Genomic DNA, 25,343 nt, shown 5'->3' on the forward strand with positions numbered 1-25,343 from the left:
GGGATGTTTAGAAGTTAATTTAAAAATATATTTGTTGGAGAATTATTATAAAACGTGATTTTATTTTATCATCTTAAACTACTGAAATTATAGTATAATTATATTCTTATATATGCTGTCTGCGCTTTTTTATCATTAATATAATCTTGTATTGAGTAACATACCTTATTTATCAGTTTTTTTACACGAGCTTTTAAATTTTTAATAGGCCAAGATAAAAGTTCTTTTCACAGTCCAATTGAGTAAATATATATAAATCCATTGATTCTATTACTAGTGAAACAGTGAATTTAAAAATAAAACCAATATCAGTAAATAAATTTTAATTAAAAATTGTACATTTTACTAAAATATAATACTCTACTTTCCCCATATGAAACAACCATAACCTCATCAAAAACATCACAACTTCGCCTTATTATCTAAACCTTCTAAACCATGTAAAAGAAACTGGCCCACAAACGATGCAACTTTTTCCGGTTCAGCGATATGAACATCGTGGTTTCCTGTGACTAACTTCACTCTATAGTTGTCAGACAACGACGATTCGTTCAATAAAAATGGCGTCTTCGCAAAATGTCCTAAATTTATAGAACCGTCGGTTATTATTGTCAGTGTCGGCGTTTTCAAGGAGTTCAAGAGCTTAAGTAATTGTTCAGGGGGGAAGGGGGAGTGCATTGGAAAGTTGACCCGTTCGTCGAAGGTATATCTGAAAAAAAAAAATGTTGTTATAGCGCCATCTAGTGGACATAGCTTGAACTTGAATAAGAGCACAGATCTATAAAAATATAGAGGTGGACTTTAATTATAATATAACTACCTATCCGTCCTGACTTCACACGGATAGAATGAGGTTCTACAAATGAAAATTCTCATTTTTTTAGGACTTTACTGGCGTACGCAGAACACCGAGTTTCGTCACAACCGGAAGACAGTATTAATTTACTAAGGAGTTTAAAGAATATTTGTACCTGATAAGACCATTCCCCACCGGCTCCGATAACCTAGATATTATTTCTCCCGCTAATTCTTTACTTATTCCGCGACGTTTCATCAGTTTCGATACGATCTGTAAATCATATGTCATATAAAACATGCATTACTATGGGCTAAGGCCTCCTCTGTCTTTGAGAAGGTTTAGAAGTAACCAAAAAGTTAATGAGATACACGTGTGATCGAATTTCATTGAAATTAGATACGAGCAGATTTCTTCATGATGTTTTCCATCACCTCGGAGCACGAAATTATAAGCAGAAATTAAAATTTAGTGCTTGCCTGGGTTTGAACCCGCATGATCAGTTGTAACGGACCGTATTAGTATAAAACATAATCTCTTCCAATCACAGCTGGAGTTAAAGACTTTGACCTTGAAATTAATCGACGCGATGTCATTGGTAGACATCTTGAATTATAATCTATGATATTCATTATGATTATCAACGTCGACGAAACTGTTGTCGGAAAGAAGGAAAATGAAAGTTGGTATATGCCACACATTTTTTTTTAAAAGTAGTAGTAGCTAATCCGAATATTAATTAAGGAATGACTTATATTCCTATCGAGGGGTAAATAGCTTTTAAGCTTATCATTTGTGTTAGGAGTGGGGGGGGGGGGCACGATTAAATTAATAAACTTACCATTTCCCTGTCATACGTTGGTGTTTCTTCTCTTGGCATGTTAAACTTTTTATAATCATTAAAATATTTTATAAATGTATATTCGTACCTAAAAAAAAAAAATATGCTTAATAACCAAGTGCGAGTAGGACTCGCGTACGAGGGGTTCCGTACCATTATATATACAAAGTTAAAAAAAAAACTGTATTTTAGTATTAGTTTTTATAACGACAACGGAAATACATCATCTGTGAAAATTTCAAGTGTCTAACTATCACGGTTCAAGAGCAGTACAGCCTGGTGACGGACGGACGGACGGGCGTCCGTCTTAATAATAGAGTATGTTTCAACCTTTACCCTAATAATAATGTTAAATTAATTCTTATGTTACACATTTTAATTTAACATTTTTCCTGTCGCTTTCATGCAATCCGTGGGATTGATTTTGTTAAAAGGGACGGAAGTTTGTAACGGGAAGCCGTGGAAGCGCGCGCTATTCGATTCGACCAATGAGCGCGCGGTAGAGTTGGCCGTAAGTTGGTACCACTGGTGGCTAACACTACTTAGGGGCCCACCTATGACATATCTGAACGTAGACTTGAATTAAATTAATTGAATAGGTTTGATTAATTGCGGGATTCACAGGACTCAAACCATACGAATTATCGTCTATTTTTTACTTTGACTTGACTTAGCTGGGGCCCCCTTTAATCGACGGGGCCCTGGGCTGAAGCCCAAAAAGCCATATGGTAGATCCGGCTCTGTGTATGTATTAAGTATGATCTTACAAATACCTTAAAATATTTGCATAAATCCTTACATCATCCCGAGTGACGTCGGCTTTAAAGTTAATAAATTCATGGCAGTTATGTTTGTTGATTTTTAATGATTATTGTACTTTACCATTTAGGAAATTCCTCCACGGGAACCACCACACCTAACGTGAGAGGGTCCAGGTCAATAGCTTTGCTTATCTTTCCTGGATATGATAGATCATATAGTTTACCTGGAAATTAATTTATATATTAATTACTAGCTACCCGACCCGGCTTCGCCCGGGTGCAAACTGCCACTAAATATACTACAGAATGTCTTACAACGTTCACAGTTTTTCAGTCATTAGACAATACGAACCGCTATGTCCCTGCGTTTTAAATCTGTAATATCTTCGAAAATATTAATTTAAATTACATGCTGTAAAGGGCCATATTGATCTATATTAAATGCACAATGTACTTAAGGTACTTAATTGGATAAGGATTAATGCCGTATTGCTTATAATCGCTTCGAAAATAAGCCATTATTTCTCGTAAAAAGTAAAGGATAAAAAATGGTTATTATGGGCTATCCCTAAGAGATAGACACATACCATCGCACCTTTTTAAGATTACAATAATGTAGAACATTATTTTGATCTATCTCGTAGGATTCCACCAGCATTCGCGATGTAAGCGCAAAAATGTGTTTATTTACGTCATCACTTCAGAAACCTCTAAAATTATCAATGTTTCTCTACTATATTGTGCATGTATTATACATATAAACCTTCCTCTTGAATCAATCTATCTATTACAAAAACTTATGGTAATTTTAAAGATCTAAACATACTCAGGGACAGACAGCGGTAAGCGACTTTGTTTTATACTATGCTATTAATATAGTACGGATATATGTTAGTTTCCCTATTAAAAATAAATTAATATTTTATTATAACATTTTATAACTGCAATGTGGCAACACCATTAGCTTCACTTAAATTTTTTTTATGTAAAAACTTCCAAAAGCATCTCACCTAAAGTACAACCCATAGAATGTGCCAAGTAAATGAAACTCTCCCATCTGAAGTGTTTCACGACGACTTGGATGCTGTATAGAAGGTCATACATGCTGATCATAAGGCCACGCGGCATGTGATCCGATTTACCAGAACCTGGCAGGTCGAAACCTGAAATAAAAAAAAATAATACTGCGACTAAAAAATATATTCTTATGTTATTTTCTATTCTATTCCAAGTTTAAATGGCAAATGGGTCATCTGATGGAATGTGACCACTACCAGGTATTGTTAGTTAACAATATAAAATTTAATAAAATTTCTAGTTTATCAGTTGATAAACTAGAAATTTTGTATACACATTATCAATATATAGGGAACATAGGGGGACACAACATCTGACGCCCCTCTCCCCCCCCCACACGTGGACAGATATTTATTTATAGTTTGTAACTATTATTATAAATACGAACGTAACTGTCTGTTGCTCTTTCACCGATTTTCTTTTCACAAACCATTGAACCGAATTTGATGAAATTCCAATGAGCAAGTAAGCTTGAACTCCTTGGAAGGACATAGGCTCTTTTTTTATACATTCCCTAAAATGCGATCGAAACCGTGGGCGAAAATATTATCATTTTTGTAAAATATAGTATTTAGGAAAGTCTTTAGTCCAAATACGAATAAAATACTTACCAATATAATAAAAATTCTTTGGTAACATTTCAATGAGAGGTCTGAAACTAATGACGGTGTCTTTGGACCCAGGGCAGACCAGAACCGGTGGGTCATAGCAGTCGCCCCACGCAACAACTGTAGAAAAAGGTATTTTTTAAATAGGTAGGTAGACTTACAAATGGCTTACCTTATAATAACACAAAACCACATAAACATTTACAATGTTATAAATATTAAACAACTTGTACATTCTTAATGTATACCACCAAGCTTGGGAACTAAGATGTCCTGTGTGCCTGTAGTTACACTGGCTTACTCACCTTTCAAACTGAAACATCAATGCAAGATATTCCTATTTGACTAGGTGGTACCTATCCAATCAGGCTATCACAGAGCCCAACCAACAAGTAATAATACTACATTATTACAAATAACATAACTATTGGCATAATTGTCTTTATTTATAAATTAAAATTGCCTATGTCTAAATCTAAATGTCTTTGATTACTTGAGTATATATAATATTAGACAGATATGTCAGTCAGGTCTATGGGGCAGGACTCTGTAGTAACAACCAATATATATTGGATATAATAACTAAACAAGACTAAGAACTCAATAGTGATATCAGTAAAAGTTAAATTGAGATTCCTCTCTTTCTCTCAGCATAGATTTGACATTAGAATGAAAAAGATAGCATTGTTTAAGTAAACACCACTTAAGCAACATTTGTAGCTTAGCCTTATGTGGACTTAATGATAAGTATATTATATTTTATTAGCATTACAAAATTAATAACTGAGCCATGATTGCCGAGTGGCTAAATTGTGTGAATTTTTATTTATTCAAAATCAAACAAGTAGATTTATTGGGTTTCACAAAAGTAACAAATTCAAGGCACCAACTATAAACTTAGTGGTTAGTTTTTAACACTTGTTACACATTAAGCAGAGAATTAGTTAATATTAATTTATAAAAATATTTAATTAAAATATTAATCAAGACCAATGTTTTAAGAAAAAGAAAAAACATTTTCTTTGCTTAAAAAATACTTTATATTTCAGCGAATGACAAAAAAATAATTTAAAATATAAATCTTTATGAAAAATAGGAAAAAGTAACAAGATAGACTTAATGGTAATTCAAATTAACAATGAGGATAACCAAAGAGTGTGGGTTAAAGCTGTGTCCTACTAAGTTCTTGTGATTAACATGTGTATATATTTCATATCAAGCTCAGTAAAGGAATTTGTGGGGAAACTCTCATGTGTAGTATCAAAGCAGTCACATATGTATTCAGCTGTGTGGCGGAATGAACTCAGCACAATTTCCATACCAGATAAAAGGTCTTCGAACCCCTACCACCCATTAATTTACAGTGTCTTTATTAATTTATATACTTACATATTATTTTGATAATTATATATCAATTTAATAAAAGTACGTGAATAGTTAGTAGTTTCTTAAACATTATTTTAGTAATATGGCATTTTAAAATTGAAATATTTCATATATCTATTAGGTTATAGACGTTTTTGATACAATTTATTTTGAATTAGCTAACGTAAAGTTTAGGGTTCAAATTCCACTAAAACGAGGAAATTAAATTTCGAACAATAAGGATATTTCAGACTTAACGTAACTTATTATTTCCTTAAGCATTATATACTTACTGGACAAACGACCCCATGGAGCTTGAATAAACCATTCTTTTTCTAAAAGTGTCATTTTAACTTATTAAATATGATTATAAAAATATGTATATCACAGAATAACTTCGTAAAGAATCAACATAATATCCTTATCACATCAAGATATTACTATTATTAGTTTATCACAAAACTTTGATATATCCATACATTCAGAATATGAAAAGATCTGTATAGCATACAGAAAAAATATAATATCAAAAGAGTATTATCTATATTTTATAGTACAAATATATTAAATATTCATTTATTAAATTTTTTATCACAATATTACATACTATGTCATAGTTTATGTGTTGCCAAGTGCTCATTCTAATTCAACGTCAATCGTATTTATTTATATTGAAGTACTTGTACTCCTAAAACATCACACACGAGTACAAAAAAATTATTCATTATTATACATAAATATGTTTTATTTAAAATAATAAGGTACATTATTAACCAATGTTATTTGTGTTTTTCATCAACCACATCATTATATGTTAACTATTTATAAATATATGGTTAAGCTGTTAATTATTATTTTGTAAAAATTAATAGAAACGGAGTTTTTTTTGTTTTTTTTTTTGACTTAGAGAAGTGGACTCGCAATTGGGCCACTTGATGGTGAGTAGTCACCACTGTCCATAGACTTTTAGCATTTTAACCATTCTTTACATCGCTCATTCGCCAACAACCTTGTTATCCATTTGTTTTATCCCTTGTGGCTGTACTTATATTAGCTCACTCACCCTTCAAACCGGTTTATATTTCTTATAATGATAATGTCTACGAGCGGTGGTGACAAGGGTTTATTAGATGGGCTGTTTGCCAGTCTGCAAACCTATGAACAATAAAATGAACCACGAGTACCACTATGTACGATGTACTCCTAATATTAAAATTAATTAATTTACATCATTATCTTTATTCAACTTATTATAAAATAAACTGAACTAAAATACTTTGAACGAAAATAAACTGTTCAATGTTGATGTTAGCAATGAAAGTGTAAATATTGTTCGTTAATTTTTATCTGTTATTTTATTTATCCAATTGTTTCAATTTCTTTTTATTTGAGTACGTTTGTCCAATGACAATACACACAAAATGATTATAACAGTATTGAATTAACAACGAGGTAAGTAACAACTATACAACTAATAAGTTACTTTAAAAAAAAAGAGCATGTATAGATTTTATTTTATTATATTTTTTTTTTACTAACATTAATTATAAGGTTGCCATGTAATACTAAAATTAAAATATGGACTATGTCTGAGACAAAATATATAAATAAATAAAAAAAAAAAATGTAGACACGTCTATCTTAGCATACAGTTTAAATAGTAATCAAAATGTTTTCATTTCTATTCGTATAAATTCTACATCGTCTTTTTTTCAAGCAAATTTAACAATATTATATAATCAATAAATACATTTTTGTATTTAATATTCTGTTTATTAGTGTTCATTAATTTAAAAAGAATAAATTTGTATTTAATGCTATTCTATAATTTTCCATTTATAACGCAAAGTATATCTAAAGTTTTTTTTTAAATTCGTTGTCGCAATTAACTGTTAAATTACACCTTTAAAGTCGTATCATTTTGTATGTTACCCAACAGATATTAACTTTAAGTGCTTAGTGATATGTTGATGGTGTAACTTTTCCAATAAATAAATAAATATAAAACCTATTAGAATGATAGAAGGTATGGAATTAAGTTTTTGAGAAACGACATAAAAAAATACTAATAATAAAATTAAAACATTATTAACAAATGAATTACATCTAAAATTCAACTTCCTTTTTAATTTGCATAATTTCAAACAAGTTTTAAAAAGAAATAATGTCAAAAAGTGCCACTTTAAAATTCCAAAAAACTTTATGTTACTGAAATTTTTATTTATAAATTGAATTATTTGAAGGTTACGCTATGCAGTTACCAAGCAGGAAACATAATAAATACTCACATAATTTTTTTGTGGAACTAAAATTGTCTTTATCTTTGCTCTAAAGTACCTATAATTATATAATTTAACATATATATGACCTTACACAATAACATTTACGATTATTTAAGTCTTTTGAGACGCTAAAATTCACTTGCTGATTTAATCTTATGAGATTTACTGCGAATTTCATTCCCTGTGTGAAGTTGAAGACAATAATTATATTTTTGGTTTCCATTTGATTGTGCTTAGTTTGTACTGGATTGTACCGTATTTAAAATCATTCATACGTCAAATTGGTGAGAGATATGGGGGTACGAAATTATAGTCACCAAAGGGTAAATTTAATGAACTATTTCGTCTTTCCCTGTTTATATACCCGTCACGAGAAGCTATAAATTATGTAAACAAACATATTTTACTAAATAAACATTTTATACTGCGAGATAATAATAAATTGACCATATTCAATCGACATGAAATATAGACGGGTTATATGAAAGTAACAACCTATTTAATTTAGTCGGATCATATTTTAACGACGCATCGTTTGTGTTTTTTGGTACCGGAACGCGTCCGTCGCAGGGATTGTAAACTATCGGGACGCCATTTTGAAATAAACGCGTCATTCGAGATTCGAATGCGTACGAGTTTGTTTCATTGCTTTGCATATATCGCGGATCTGGTTGTTATTGTTAATTTTGTTATTGTTTCGTTATCAAGGAAGAAGATAATTTTTATTCCAAAATCGATGAGATGATTGATAAAACTGTAGACAGCTTCGTGATACATGTCACTGATTCTGACACAGAAATGGAAACATCTGAATCTGACGAATAATTATTCTTAAATAATATATGTTAATTAATATTTGTTACTTAATAATTCATTAAATCTTAAACAAATTCATTTTTTTTGTTGGTCCAAATGTTATGAACTCCTGAACCCTTGTTTACAAAATTTATAGCTTCTCATGGCGGTTACTATAGTTATATTATGTATAGATAGATATTAAATATTATCGTGATAATACAGACGATGCGTAAGTTTGATAGATAAGGTTTGTATATTGCATAAGATTAGCGAGTTCCGTCGTACCTGTAGATTGTTTTACTAGTTACAGTATAAGTTTATATTACGTGTTGAACATATTAAATATATGGGATACAGTGTTCGCCTGTCTTTATTCAGGTAAATTATTATTACTTAGGTTGGGTTTTATTAAGATTATTATTTTATCAGTGAGAGATATCTACTAATCTAATTTTGAAGGGGGATATTAATGACATGTCTATACGTTTTAATTTACCATAACATCTTATGTTATTGAACTTTGACATCTTGAGAAATGGACAAAAAATTAATATATACTCCTTTTCACGAAAGAAGTCCCCCAGACGCAGCGCTGTATTCGCGCGACATAATGTTGCCAGGGTTCATTACGGGAAAATATTATATTATGAATATTAAGATACCATATCAAGAATGTTTTATTATTTGAATATCAGTTTTAAATTTGTTTTTAGTATTTTATTAATTAAATTTTATATTTATTGTTTAATTGTATAAGTTGCATTTTTATTAATTATTTAATTGGATTTGTTTTATTGACAATATTTTATATTTATTTATATATTTATTATTATATTAATGAAAATTATTGAATAGATGGAATTATTAGTGTCGTTATTAATATTGATTATGTAATTTGATTATTTATTTTGAATTTTCCGGGATATTAAGCGGGATTCTGTATATCACAAAATAAGGGAAAAAAACAAAAAGAAATCACAGTTTTATTGAATAATTATGATCAGTTACATCGGTCATACTAACATCACTGTCGGAAGAGTTCATGGAAACAGAGTCCGATTCTGTTTCATTATCACTAGCCGTGGATATGATGACTCGGTCCTGATCTCGGACTTTTCCCTGGTGTGACAATTTTTTTGAAGTACTCGCTGCAGGTATAACACCTTCTTTTGTAATTCTGATCACAGTTTTTTCGGACACGCCTGCAATAAAATTAAGATTAAATTATTTGATGATTAATTAAAAAATACTAAAATTAAAAAATATATATCACTTGCAAGTTTTTTTAACATCGACAAACGACAACATGGCCGATCATTCAAATTTGAAAGTATCTTTTAGTTCCACAATCCACCGCGGGACTTCTTTCATGAAAAGAAGTTATATATTAATAATGTGTAGAGATGAATATCACAGTTTTTGTCATTGTGGTAATGTTGTCATTAAATTTTTTTTTATGTAAAATATTAAATATACAAAAAGGGAGTCGTTAAAGATTAATGCAAAATAAAGATAGGATTTGAATATTTAAAATGTATATTAATAATGCTTATGTTAAGATTAGAATACTGTTAAGAATAAAAACGGCGTGACCACGTTTTTCAGGCTTTTTATAGAAATCATCGGGTTGACAATTAAAATCTCGTAAAGTCTGTAGTACATATGAATAATTTATTATACTAATTAAAATCTTAAGCTGCCTCTAAAATTACCGGCTACGAATAGCCCAGTTTACGTTTATAGTAATCCACTACAACCATCAACCAAACAACAGTTACAAATGAATGCTCGTAATTTTAAATCTTACCAAACATAGCTTTAAAATTATCTAGTACTTTAAAAATCAAAGTTACTTAATCAAGTTATATTTACAGGGCAATGTCAACTTTAAAATCAACAGAGAAAGAAATAACAATAAGAGCTCCGTGGGGAAATATAAAAGGTACTTATTAAACTTTAATATTGGGTAACAAAACTGAACTTGCTTTTGAAGTATATTTTAACTTTTCAAAAGTCTATCTTGAAATGTTGAAATATACTTAAATATGCTGATTTTGAGTCATAAAGCATTATTGATTTATTATATTAAAATTAAAAGTCGTTTTTGGATCTGTATATCATGAGTAGTATAAGTAAATCACGAGCCGCCATGGTGTGACGTCATATAGGCAAAAACTATCGGTTCAATGTAAACAGCTAGGTACATATCTACCAACGTTCTTAGTAATTATAGGTTATGTTACCATCAACTTTATTTATACAAATACAGGAAAAAATTCAAAGTCTTATTAGATTTTAATTACTAAATGCAATCGACTTAAGTTGATCATGATAATATTCTCGTTTTGCGAGTTCCAACTAAACTTTACTTATTTTAAATATCACCCGGCACTTTGATAAGCAACTTTTCTAGAGTTTTAATGCTAATGTTCGTATAACAAGACACTACACACCAACGATATCGATTGTAATTAATTATTTTCCCAAAGATCGCCATGTTTTTATATCTGTTAACGTTCAATGAGTGTTAAAGTAGTGCAAAATAGACCCATTATTGTTTTTATCAGAATTATGTCACCAAAATGAGTGACATCGTTTTTGCGGGAATAAAAAGGTTTAAAATTTAATTTAAGTTTATAGCATGAAAGCGTTATTATATTGCCAAAATATATTCTTTTTATTAGAAAATTTTGTAGTACTTTTTCAAACATAGTATAATGAGTTTTAATATAAACTGGTTTATTTATTTTATTGTACTTTTTTTTAAGTTGAATACGGTCATTCGGAGTAGTGTCACCTCACGGTTGGTAACGTCGTCAAAGACTCCATTTGTTTATTAAACATGGTACGACAAAACATAATTTATACCTCTGTTTCGGACTTATAGATGTAGAATATTGTCAAATAATATTTGACCATATTCTACATTACATAAATGAGAACATCGGGATGGGAACATGGGATTTTTATCCAACACATGAGGCATTTCGCGATTCACGTGCAACGCCATGTGTTGGATAACAATCTTTGACATGCGTATCCCCCCATTGCGCATCGTGACTAAGTGGTAGAATAAGCCCCAAAACCTTCTCCTCAATCAGGAGAAGTGGCTTTAGCCCAGCCAGAGGGCGTTAACAGATTGTTGCTCTTTTATTTATTTCAGGTTTAACGTGGGGTGACTCCAAGAACCCACCAGTCTTATTGAGCCCTGGTCGTCTCGTACCCTGTTCTGGATTCCGTCCTCTTATTCTCAAGTTGCCAACCAATTTTTTCTACGTCAGTATTGATTTACCAGGAAACGGGTATTCCGATCATCTCCCCAAAGGAGTACGTTTTACAATTTGGGATCTAGTACCAACTTTACAGTATGTCACTGAACATTTTAAATGGGAACATTTCATTTACATTGCACACTCCCTTGGAACAGCTGTAGGTAATTATATTTATTTAATACTTTTGATTGTAGCTTAGTTTTAAGCATATGAGTCAAAAACTAGGATTGAGCCAATTAAAGTGTCTTAAGGGTGTCTTTGCCAATAAATAATCAGAAGTATCACAGAATATTATGTAAATGTTTACAATCTCGTACCTCCAAAAGCCCATAAAGCTATTTCTAGCTAAGACTCTGCGCCGGAACATTCATCGGTCGACTCTATTTGATGAAGTCTTCGTTGAGAATTGCCGTTGTAGCCGAAATCAGACATCGTCAATTTGTCTTGAATACAAAATTGTTATGTTAAACAATTTCCATTCCAGGCAAATACTTCAATATGGCGTACCCGGGTGTGATGACGAAAGTAGTAGACTTGGACCCTGTACCTGCGTATCACACGATCTTACCAGAAGAGATACCGAGCTGGTACAAGGAGATATACGGAAGTCATTACCAAGATAAGTCGTATAAAAAACATACAAGTGGCAAGGAATCCGCGCCAAAGTATAGTTATCAACAGGTATTTAGAATTAATTATTTATATATATTTTTAAAATTAATTAAATATTTTTCGGTATCATTAGAACGGTATAAGCCGTACATGTGTAGGTACCACCCATTAATTATATCTACCGCCAAATAGTAATACTTACTATTGCTGTGTTCCGGTTTCAACGGTATTCAAGTGAAATTGGGGCACTGGACCCCCTTCCCCCTTTCTGAATATTTTCGACCGTTTATTGCAGATTAAGGAAATGATAATGAAAGCTCAACAGCTGTCTGAAGAGGCGGCTAATCAAGTTTTAGATAGATACATAGAGCCGGCAGGAGATGGACTGTTCAGGTAAAACTTTACCGTATTCTTTTTTTTTGTGATTTGATTTTTGTGATTTTTTTGTGACAAATATATTTGTGTTCTGGTAAACAGCCGAGATGGCCCAGTGGTTAGAACGCGTGCATCTTAACCGATGATTTCGGGTTCAAACCCAGGCAGGCACCACTGAATTTTCATGTGCTTAATTTGTGTTTATAATTCATCTCGTGCTCGGCGGTGAAGGAAAACATCGTGAGGAAACCTGCATGTGTGTAATTTCAACGAAATTCTGCCACATGTGTATTCCACCAACCCGCATTGGAGCAGCGTGGTGGAATATGCTCCATACCTTCTCCTCAACGGGAGAGGAGGCCTTAGCCCAGCAGTGGGAAATTTACAGGCTGATTATGTTATTATTATGTCTGGTAAAGTGCTAGTGTGTGATCCAGTGTAAACGTATCACAGATGTAAACGCCATCGACTCTAATTTTTAATGGTTAAAAAATTCATACAATGCCAATAGACTAGAATAGACCATTTACTATCCTTTTATTTAATTCGCTGTACTATACAAATAGTCTATGATATTATTTTAATTAATATCTTTATAATAAATTTTTTTTTTTTTTAGATTCTCGTACGACCAACGCATGAAAAGTACATTCAAATTACCTTTCCAACCTCAACATTTAAAGGAAATGTATACACCACTTAAAACACCAACACTGGCTATAATAGCAAAAGGTTCCATAGACAACGGATCGTACAGCCGTGTACCCTTCGTGATGGATGAGTACGCTTGGCCGCATGGCAATTACAGATACAAAATTGTTAATGGCGGACATGACGTTCATCTTGAAAACCCGGATTGTATGGCGGATGACATTTCAAAATTCTTATTGGAAGATATAAAAGCTAAATTGTGAATAACTAAAAGCCATCAAACTAAGAATTGAATTGAATTAAATTGTGAATGTCGAATAATTAATAATTTACTGTCAGTACTATATTAATCAGTTTATTAAATAAAGGTTAACGTCATGAATCGGCAGATATAAAACATCAAACAGTAATATATTTATAATAAAAACAAATCAATAAATTAAGAAATTTGGAGTGTTTTATATATATGTATAAAAAAGAAACAAGTTTTTTTAATCTATATCTATACGTATATCCTACATAAAAGCGAAATATGTACCACCCAATGATTAATCACGAATGTCAGAAACCATAACACATACAAACTTGAAATTTGGCAGGTAGGTTCCTTTTAGGGTGTAGACATCCGCTAAGTATTTACGAAACTCCACCGTCAAGGGGACAGAAGGAGGGTTAGAAGTTTGTGTTTTTTTTTAAATTTCGTGCGTGTAAAGCCGCAGGTTCAGCTAGTAAAATATATTTTTCTTATTAACCCTAAGTCGTAACGAATAATTTCAACGGGAACCTGAGTTCTTTTGTCACGTGTCGTAACTTATTAGCGGATCGTCATGAAATTTTATATACACTAACCTAACTCCTGCTTCTCCGCCTTAATAATTATCATATATAACAACAAAAGCATCTATAAAATCATGAGAAAATAATAGTTCCCGAGGGTTGTATACGCTTTTGTTCCGTGTGCTCCATCCGCTCCATCCGCCTCTTGTTTAACAATCTGAGCAATTAATAAAGTACCTTGTAGCGATGACATTAATATATTCAAAGAAATTAATGCAATTGACCCTCAAAACTCAACTCATAATCGATTAGAATCACGTTAATAATAATAATTAACGTGATTGTAATCGCAATGTGTCTTCCATAATGTTTTTCAGAGCCACTGGTGGTTTAGAAAGCAGCACCACACACATAGGGATTTACTATGTCGACTGTCGAGGTCTTTTGGCAATTAACGTCCGTCCCTTTACCCTTTTCTAACTTCCTGAAATATATTTTCTCTTCATGATATGCCATTACTTTATTCAGATAAGAGAAATATTTAGTGTATTGTTATCACTATTTAATTTATAAATCTTGTTAAACTATTTAAGAATCAAAGACAATGAGATTTATACATAGACAATATTTCTTTCTTTTACTAATCTCTCTACATAGTATAAAACAAAATCTTTACGATCTTTAAAACTACACATCAGCTTATAATGCGGCTTCCATCAAATACAGAGCGATTCGAAAAGAATGTTTGTGTATTTTGGATGTATATTATAGAGAAAAGCAGATAATCTCAAATTTCCTAGGCAGTACAAGGAATTTTCTTTTTAAATTGTTTCTTTATTCTAAAAGTTGTATGTAGATCCTTATTGTGCCCGTGTTAAAACAAAAAACACAAGTCTATTAAAACATTTAATTAAAATATATCACATTTTTCCTTCACCTGACAAATCACCATAACAATAATATTAAGAAAAAATCTAGAATATAATATTTACGTAGAGCTAGACATTGACAATTAAATTTAAAAAAATCCTTTCGCTATTCCGATGGAGTGGGGAGGGGGTGGTGGTTCGGTATTGTTCTTCATAATTAAGATTTGCAACTTTAAAATAAACGATTAGGTATGAAGTTAGTATAATTGATTGTAAGTTGCGATTAGGTTAACGGAAGGACGGTAATATATTTTTAGGTCTAGGAATGAAGGAGCCGGAGGCACTGAGGCTGCACGCGATTGGTCCGTCAGTCGATGCTTGTCGTCTATTGGACACTCACTTGTCATTCTTCTACAGTCATTTTGCTGAAAGTATACAAATCCTGTGTACGAACTTGCTACTGACCATCTGTGCTCAAGAAGGCGATTGCACAGTTAGTAAACCTTGTGATTGTGTCATTCTTAACATTCAAAAGGAGGACATAATTGTAATGACTCTTCAGACATCTTTAAACACCAATAACTTTTAAAGTGATTAATGCCAGTTAAAAAAATAAGGACAATGAACTCTCATTTACTTGAACGTTAAACAAAGTTAATACCATTATATCTCAATGATTTATTAATCTAGAGATGATATACTACGATAAGAAATGTATATTTATGGAGTAATAAATATATTTGGCGAGGCTTGACTGATATGATATGATTTTTACACACGAGACATTTTGAAGGTCAAAATTTTGGTACATCTACATGTTTTACGAATTTTCCAGAAATCGCTGATTTTTATACGGTTACGTTTATGTATGTTTGCGTCTATGTGGGTATTATATTATGGGGAAACTGGCCCATGGACATCTGGAAGCCTTCCGATTTTACAGATGTCCACGGGCGATGAAAAATCACGCTGTTGTGGACGTTTGATGATGAATTTCATGTGCCGGAATTAATTCAGATCCAACGTCACTGAGCAAAGCCAAAGCATTAAGACGGTGGAGAACAGCTCGATCTTCAACAATGTGAGGTGATCTACGGTGGTCGAATAGAAGAAGCTTACCAACACTGAATGTTTGTTTTTTTTTTTTACAAATTGCTTTACAAAATCAACGTCTAATACTCCGGGTACGAGCCGGTTTTTAGTGCGTGTGCTTCCGCGGACATGCTGACCAATTCTATTGCGACCCGAAGGTATGCAGCGTGGCACTACCACTATAGATAAGCTACTACTCTGAGAACAGACTTTTTAATTTACTTAAAAGTTGTTAGTCTTGTATTGTGCGATGAATCACACTGTATAAAATACGGAGTAGTAATGTCATTTAACTTCGGGACAAAACAAATATGCAAATATTTACATTATATTTAGTCTTTATTGTACTGTATCTGTATTGTACGGTATATTTATTGTATAGGACCACTGTGTTAATCAGCGAAACACCAAACTGAAAAAGTAACTATAGTACAACACGTAGAACGCATATGGTACCATAACTCCTAGGGAACAGAAAAGGAAACCAAAATCAAATAGAATCAAGGATTTCCGAGACTCAGACGCTTTATTTCATATAATCTGAACTGAACCGCACTGCCTCAGCTCAATACATCGACTGGCGCTGATATTCAGGCATGACCCTCGTTGAAGTCACGAGGATCATTAGCAAGTTCACAATATAAAACCAAGTGCCCCCGCTATTTGTCAGTCAGTCTGTCTATCTGAACGCGATAAACTCGAAAAGTACCAGATTTTCATATTTAATGGACGGAGTCATTCATGAGGTTTTGGTACGTTTAATTCATAAGAGTTTTGTGTGAGTTGAAATATAACAATGATTGTTGAAGAAGAAAATTTGCCAACTGGGGCTATTTGCATGCGAAAGCGGGACGACGCTATATCAATTATAATTTGCTTTTCACTTCGTCTCTTTCTAAAAACCGACGCACATGGTCACTGATGCGCTCTGGATGAATGAAATGTACGTCATGAGTGCCTTCTACATTCAAAATTGTGAAGTTTTTAACACTTCTTTCCAATTTCGATATTAGTTCACCCACAATAACTTTTTCCTTTGAGTGATAGTCAGCAAAACTTTGATTAGCGACGATGTATAAGATCGGTGGACAATTCTTTGAGATCAATTTATAACAATAGTCCAATGAATAGTTCATCGGTGCTAAAATTTTCATCCGTCTGTCCCATAGTAATCTGGAAAAAAAAATTTAGAGATCACAATAACTCTTAAAATCTAGGAGGTAGCAAGATTTTTTAATCCGTGTTTATAATTCCATGAAAATCATTGCAGCGACAATATCTTTGAAGTGATAAGTTTGTAGCGTCAATTGGGCAATGGTTCAAGGGCCCCCTAGTGATGTAAAAAGTCTTAGGTTAATATTAGTAACGCCTTATAATGGGGCATTCCTACTATTATTTATAAAAAAAAAAAAATCTTCTAAAAGTAAAGTATCCAATGAACGTTTCACTGATCTATCAGTCAAGGCAAAGCATGGTCGAATAATCTCCAAGCCATTTTTGTCCTCAACATTAGCAGCCTGCTGGGCTAAGGCCTCCTCTCTAAGAAAACCCCAATATTTTTTTATCGGCCAGACCTGGGGTTTGAACCCAGAACCTCTAGATCTGTGGCCTTATATCAAGCAACACGGCCAGTGAGGCAGTCACCTTTAACATTTTACTACTCACTAGTAAAAAAAATGGTACGGCAGACAAACAATATTGGTACAATAAATTACTTACTTATATTGATCTTCTCCAATCTTCTTCAGATTCCTTGAGAGTATAATTTCAGCCTGTTCCTCCGTCATCCCCCGAGCCCTCATCACAGCTTTCAAGACCCCAGACTTGGTGTACACACGGTCATCACTGTTATATTTCGCATAGTTGGTATAGAAATCATCGTAGACCGAATAGAATTCTGTAAAGTCGTCTCTGACCAAGTAGTATAGAGCCGGGTCGGTGTCGAGAAGGATCATTTTCGTTATATTTCCTGGATATATGGCGGTATAGAACAATCCTGAAATTACATAAATGATCATGTTCTTCTGACTAATGTGGACGCGACATCCATCACTGGATATATATTTTTTTACGTGGTCGGATGGGCAAATGGGATACATTGGTCTAAATGAAGATGTTGGCTCCGTAAGACATATTAAGCATTCCATACATTATCAACGTGCCACCAACCTTGGGGGCTAAGATGGAATGTTCTTTGTGTCTGGAGTCACACTGACTCACCCTTCAAACCGAAAAACAATACTAATTGCTGCTAGGCGGAATATGTGTTGAGCGAATGGTGCCTACCCAGATGGGCTTGCCAAAGTACCAAGTAAATTTTATAGCATACAAAATTGTATGTGTGGTGACCTCATACCATCATGTGGTCCATTACCCTACCAAAATAAAATAAAAAAGAATTATACCTTGTCCAGCGCCCATGGAATGTCCAATATATATAAACTTAGTCCATCCCAAGTGTCTAATTATTTTATCAATGACAAAAATACCAATAGATCTTGACAACGGTATTCCTGAAATTTCATTAAAAAAAACTATTTTTTTTTTTGCATAATATATACGATAGAATTTGTAGTCTGTTGCAATAGCAAATATAATATTCACTACAAACATCTCTTAATAAATATATCACACTTATTGAAATACCAACTGAAATCCAAATCAACTAACTAACTTTTGGTAATTGATGTCATATTTTTTAGTGTAAATATCATATCTTTGGAATTGCTATAGATTTGTGACTAAAGATTTTAAGACAAAATTAAAACCACACATTGTCTTAAACATATAACCTTTTAATTGTAGTAAATATAATCAATATATTTTCGTTCATTAATACAACAAAAGGTTTAATTTAATCTTTTAGAATTGAGCCATTATTTTACAATAAACATTTTTATTGAAATTCTGAGCTCCGTTGATGTTTCATTAAAAGTGTGATATTATTATTTATAATATAATACTATTCTTACTTTTAACTACTTATCATCATCATCATCATCCTCCTGTCCTTATCCCAATTTTACTTGGGGTCGGCGCAGCATGTCTTCTACTTCCATACTTCTCTGTCGGACGTCATCTCACTAGTAACATTCTTTCTAACCATATCGTCTTTCACACAATCCCTCCATCGTTTCTTGGGTCTTCCCCTACCTCTATATCCATCTACATCCATTTTCAAAACCTTTCTCACAACATGGTCCTCATTCCTCCGCATAACATGCCCATACCAAGACAGCCGGTTTCCAGATAGCTTCTCGGTTACCGGTGCCACTTTCAAACTTCCTCTTATGTACTCATTCCTTACTCTATCCATTCGCGTAACACCACACATTCCTCTCAGCATTCTCATCTCCGCCACATGCAATTGTCTTTCAGTCATCCCTTTTATAGCCCAACACTCTGATCCATATAGAACAGCAGGTCTGACCATGGTCTTATAGATAACTACTTATATCCAATTTAATTTTACTTCTTTTCAGCATCATTTTAATAATCTTTAATACTTTTGCCATAGTAATTGACTTAAATAGCTTGCATAGAGTTACATATATGCACCAATTTAATGTCCACATTTATGACACAATTTTTTTTCAAGTCCATAGAGAATATCATAGATTATTTAAGCTCTAGACCAATGATATTGCATCATTTTGATGGCAAATGTTTTTTTTAATAGACTGTAGTTATTTTCTAAAGTAATCATGTTCAATATATATTGTTTTAATTGTTATAGTGGTTGTTGTACTTATAAACAAACCTATGGGCCATGTGTCTGATTTTCCATGTCCAGGCATATCAAATGCAACATAGTAATAATCATCAGACAGCAGTTCCAGTAACGGCAGAAATGTAGCTGCACTATCTTGGCGTCCATGCACAAATAGCACCGGTTGGCCTCTCGGATTTCCCCAGGATATTACTGGAAATATTTTAGCGTGCTATATTATGAATGTTTATGTATATATAAATACAGTTTGTTGTACTTTGCCATGCATTGTTTCTTTTTTCATATATTTTTGTAAGATTATCCACATGTTATGTATTAAAACTCAAATATAAATCTGCTAAAAGTATACCTTGATGTACTGCTACTGATTGACAAAATGCTATGTCATATGGCATATTACTCTGGGGTAATGCTGCAGATATTGAATCTGTTTTTATTTTACAAAAGAGAGCAATCCGGTCTATTTATAATCTTGGAGCTAGAGACTCTCTTCGGGATGTTTTTAACAAAGTAGGAATACTGACTGTTGCATCACAGTATATTTACAACAATATTATGTATTACTAACAGTATTTAAAACGAGATATTTACCATGTTTTTTATTTTTATTTGGTGGAGCTCGATATTTCGACATTATCTACGAATGTCTTGTTCATAAATAAATCTTGTTCGTAAATATCTCGTTTTAAATACTGTTAGTAATAAAAATAACCATGTTAATTTAAATTCTTATATAGAATACAGGTACGGGCCGGAGTGCGTAAAATTAGTAAAACATCTAGAGCGCGCGCGAAAAAAGTGTGAGTGTTTGGAGGAAGCATTAACGTTCCTCGTAAAGTGTCGGGACGCAAATGTGATTCCAGTGTGTGTACGGATAAAACCACGACCGGACATTCATGGTTCCGCGAGCATTCTGAGAAATACGAGTGTAAAGTTGTTGCGTAAAACTATACGAAACACCTGATTTGAAATCGATAAACGTCGGAGTGAGTTGTATCGTTTACATCTTGAGTGCAGTGCGTCATTGACAACGGAAGGTTTAGATTTTTGTGACCGTATCACTTACCAACAGGCTCAACGTTTTCGTGAGTCGAGTGCGTTCAAGAAAGAGAGAAAATTCTAGCGAATAGTAAAACGGCAAAAACCAACTGGCTTTAACTCTAAAAACTCGAATGATACTCGTACAGTGATAAATTTGTCGAAGAAAGAGTTGAAGCAAGGCGCTCGGGAGGTACTCGAAAAAGGTTTGAACTTCGCCCCTACTCCAAAATGCATTCCTTAAGAAGACGTGATTGGTAGTGTTGAGGAAGTGATTCAGCGTAATAATAGACATATTAAGACAAGATGCCGCCCTTATATTACGTCAATCAAAACCCCCTAAACCTAATATTACGTCGGATCAATTGTCCGCTTTACGAGAACTACAGAAGGATGAAGACCTAATAGTTCTTAGAACGGATAAAGGGAATGCTACTGTGGTTATGGATGTCACAGACTATGATAGAAAAATACGACATCTACTGAGTGACGTAAATACTTACCGAAAAGTCACCTACGACCCTACGGCAAGAACAAACCGGGCTACGACCACTTTAATCAAGACCGATAGGGATGCTATTGGACATGAGACAACATAATATTTACTCCGGCCGAGAAACATACAACCACCTAAATTATACGGACTACCCAAAATACATAAGCCAAATGTCCCGCTGAGGCCGATAGTAAGTCAGATTGACTCGCCCACCTACGAATTGGCAAAACATGTATCTAAAGTACTATAACCGTTAGCAGGCCAGACAAAATCTCATGTCAAGGACTCCAGACAATTTGTTGACATCTTGCGTTCGACTACGGTTGAACCTGACGACTTGATGGTCAGTTTTGACGTCGAGTCATTATTCACGAATGTGCCGGTCTCTGAATGTATGGATGTTATAAAGGTGAAATTACAGCGAAATAACATACCGGCTGAATATATGAAATTGCTACACCATTGCCTAGAGACCAGTTACTTTGTTTACCAACGCGAGTACTACTTGCAAATAGATGGTGTGGCAATGGGGAGTCCAGTCGCTCCTCTAGTCGCCAACATCTGGATGGAACATTTCGAGGAGATAGCCATGTCAACGGCAAAGGCTGTAACTACTATTAAACTGTAGAAGAGGTATGTAGATGACGTATTTATCATCATAAAGGGGGACAGTGATAGTGCAACGAATTGCTTAAATCACTTGAACAGTATCCACAGCAAAATTAAATTCACCTGTGAAATGGAGAAGAACAGAAAAATAGCATTCCTTGATGTTGAAATTGGAGTACGTACGGACGGCTCTGTGAGCCATACTGTCTACAGGAAAACAACGCATACCGACCGATATCTTCATGCTAACTCACACCACCATCCTCGACACTTAAACGCTGTAGTAACATCTTTGACCAATCGCGCATACGACCTTTGTGATGAAGACCACATACAATCTGAGCTAGCACACGTTGAAAAGGTCCTACAGCGGAATGGATATAAAGTGGGAAACACAGCTACACGGGATCATAAGTTACTGCGACAGTACAGGGTTGAAAGACAACCAGCATTTATGCCATATGTTAAAGGAGTGACAGATAAGATAGCTAGAGTCCTGGGCAAATATGCGGTGAAGACTATCTTCACTCCTTTCAAGAAGATAGGGCAAATGTTGCGTTCACCTAAAGATAGCTTTCCCCTGGAAAAACCCGGAGTTTACAAAATCGATTGTAGTTGTGGTAAATCCTATGTTGGACAGACGAAACGTACGGTATCTTGTCGTATCAACGAACATATCAAGGCGGTAAAAAACAATGATACCAAGAAATCAGCCATCGCGGAACATCTTCTAGAAGCCGGGCCGAACCATTGGATCAAGTTTCATAATGCTCAGATACTCGCGACAGAACGCCATTACATACCCCGACTGGTACGAGAAGCCATTGAAATTACTAAATATAGTAATTTCAATAGGGAAGATGGGTTTCAACTGTCGAAAGTATGGAATCCAGTGATAAAGTTATGCAAACCCTTGAATAATAATATCAAAAAATTCGCGAATCGATACGGTGAGTTTCGTTTGTAAAACACGGGATCGAGTTTCGAGTGTAAATAAAACAAATAGTAGGGGTGAAAGTGACAGTGGTAGTGGTAACCAGTGTTTACGCAGCAAACGTACGAGAAAGGAGGTAGTCCGATATGGACACTTCTAATGCCGTCAACATCTACCCGCAAACGTAAGTCTCATTAACAAGACATTCGTAGATAATGTCGAAATATCGAGCTCCACCAAATAAAAATAAAAAACATGGTAAATATCTCATTTTAAATACTGTTAGTAATAAAAATAACCATGTTAATTTAAAATCTTAAATATTATGCATATTCACAGTAGCATTGATCACTGATAAAATCAGTGATAATCATTGTATGTGCACAAGAAGTAAGGATAAGCTTAGAACGCCAAGTTTCCGACTCCGCAAAGTCAATAAATCATTCTTGGGGCAAGGTATCCGCTTCTATAATAAAATTCCGCAGACATTTTTAACATTGCCATTTCATAGATTCAAGTCAATTGTAAAAAATACATTGTTAAAGAAGGCATATTATTCGATACAAGAGTATATTGATGATAAAAAAGCGTGTAGTTAATGCTTGTTGACTTCCAGGCAGAAGACATAACATACATATATGTATAATTATAGTATTTAACTAACATGACTGTATTTTTAGACGTTGAAAAAGAGTAACTACTGAGTTTCTTGCCAGTTCTTCTCGGTAGAATCTGCATTCTGAACCGGTGGTAGCTTTACTTTAAATAGTTTGTTAAATGACTATTCAAAAGTGCTTGTAAAAGCCTACTTGAATAAAGTATATTTTGATTTTGATTTTATCTACTAGCATTTTGTATACTATAAGTGAATTATTATTCTTATTGAGAAATAAAGATTTTTAACCAGAAAAGTGTACAGTATATCAGTTACTGTAAATGATACAATTTAAAGCTTATAATAAATATCAAATATAAATTCAAAAAGAGAACCTATATATATACGTAGAAAAAAAATATATTTTTTTTTTCTCTCATAAAGAGGATTTTAGCGTAGGCGTGAGTAATTAAGAATTTTAGATTTTGAAAATTGTATTGAAATATATTCTGGATTTAAAGAAGTACACTATATTGAAAAGATATTTATGCAATTACAAGTGACAATAACGAAATAAAACTTTTGATATTGTTAATAATTTAATAATATCATTACTTACATGCAACTTTACCCCATTCAACTTCAATAAACCACTCATTTAAAACTTTCATTTTAATTCACTTGTTTTAATTTTTAATGATTTTAAAATGTAGCCTCATTTGTTTTTTTATAAATTACCCTTCTATTTCCTCATTTGTCTAATATTATTTATACTTTTATTATGATTCGAATATATAAGTATATATTGACCATGAAATTTTTTGAAGATTCCTAACCTTCCTGACTCGTAATGTCAGATATAAATTGAAGTTACTAAATTGTTACGTACTTGAATAATTGTTACGTACTGTTGTTAATTCATAGATGATACACTAATACTAGCTATATTAATTATTATCATACAAAAATATGTTTGAATTTTGACATAATTATAAAACTTGTACTAATGTTGCCTGAATAAATTTTTACTGTATCAATATTTTTATACATTTAAATGATTTTAATTTTATTAAACAACAGTTTTACTATTATTATTATAATTATTTACTATTATCTAACAAATAATTGCATTGCAAGATTGTAGCTATTTAATAGCAGTGTAAATTCAAAAATTTACCATACTACTGTTGTCGCTACGATTTTTGAAGCGGGCAACATTAAAAAAAAAAAAGAAAACATTGGCGGGAAATTTAAGCTCTCTTCTGGATACGCTGGAATCGGGAACATTGTTTTAACATTATCTTACATTACTGTATTGTTTTACGTTATTAATTACTTTCGGGAGTGATACACACAACTTATATAAATACACCGTACAAATAACTAGCAGCAGTTAATTAACAAATGACTTTCTTTTACACTACGAAGAACATAAATGCCCTCCCCATTCTGTAGTAAACAAATATCATATAGTATTGTTAGCTGATAGTTTTTACAATTAATAGCTAAATAGGCATAGCGTACATAATTTCAGGCTAAATAAAAAAAAAAGAACAAAAATTGTTTGCGGGCTGCGGCATTTGTTTAAAATCAAACGGCCAATCGTTTGGGATCATCGGGATCCTCGGAATGAGAATTTCCTCACCTTCGAATTTTCCTTTGAGTATCGTTGCGTAATTGTTAAGTGCTTCCAATGCACGTTTATGCACCTTTGTGTATTAGTCCCAGATGATGATAAAACTTTGGCCATTGCGGAGTGGTGTGC

At 33.0% G+C, this 25,343-nt stretch overlaps 3 protein-coding genes across 3 annotated transcripts; 1 reads left to right on the forward strand and 2 right to left on the reverse strand.

Moving 5' to 3' along the window:
* Positions 1 to 308: 308 nt before the first annotated feature.
* On the reverse strand, positions 309 to 6,034 carry LOC113396854 (serine hydrolase-like protein 2). The gene is made up of 7 exons (XM_026634919.2): positions 5,742 to 6,034; positions 4,087 to 4,203; positions 3,409 to 3,561; positions 2,520 to 2,622; positions 1,638 to 1,725; positions 972 to 1,069; positions 309 to 709 (listed from the first exon to the last, which is right to left on the reverse strand). The coding sequence occupies exons 1-7, from the start codon at positions 5,794 to 5,796 to the stop codon at positions 403 to 405; spliced, it is 921 nt and encodes a 306-aa protein (XP_026490704.2). The 5' UTR covers positions 5,797 to 6,034; the 3' UTR covers positions 309 to 402.
* Positions 6,035 to 8,859: 2,825 nt separating this feature from the next.
* LOC113396847 (serine hydrolase-like protein) lies at positions 8,860 to 13,724 on the forward strand. The gene is made up of 6 exons (XM_026634911.2): positions 8,860 to 8,906; positions 10,403 to 10,470; positions 11,692 to 11,961; positions 12,285 to 12,481; positions 12,708 to 12,805; positions 13,407 to 13,724. Exons 1-6 carry the CDS (start codon positions 8,875 to 8,877, stop codon positions 13,699 to 13,701), a joined length of 960 nt encoding a protein of 319 aa, XP_026490696.2. The 5' UTR covers positions 8,860 to 8,874; the 3' UTR covers positions 13,702 to 13,724.
* A 2,673-nt stretch (positions 13,725 to 16,397) lies between these two features.
* On the reverse strand, positions 16,398 to 24,341 carry LOC113396850 (serine hydrolase-like protein). Its single transcript, XM_026634915.2, has 5 exons — positions 24,198 to 24,341; positions 19,937 to 20,098; positions 18,582 to 18,689; positions 17,896 to 18,172; positions 16,398 to 17,349 (listed from the first exon to the last, which is right to left on the reverse strand). The coding sequence occupies exons 1-5, from the start codon at positions 24,247 to 24,249 to the stop codon at positions 17,043 to 17,045; spliced, it is 906 nt and encodes a 301-aa protein (XP_026490700.2). The 5' UTR covers positions 24,250 to 24,341; the 3' UTR covers positions 16,398 to 17,042.
* Positions 24,342 to 25,343: the final 1,002 nt, after the last annotated feature.

This window comes from Vanessa tameamea, chromosome 29, assembly GCF_037043105.1.
Source record: "Vanessa tameamea isolate UH-Manoa-2023 chromosome 29, ilVanTame1 primary haplotype, whole genome shotgun sequence".
Lineage (NCBI taxonomy): Eukaryota > Metazoa > Arthropoda > Insecta > Lepidoptera > Nymphalidae > Vanessa > Vanessa tameamea.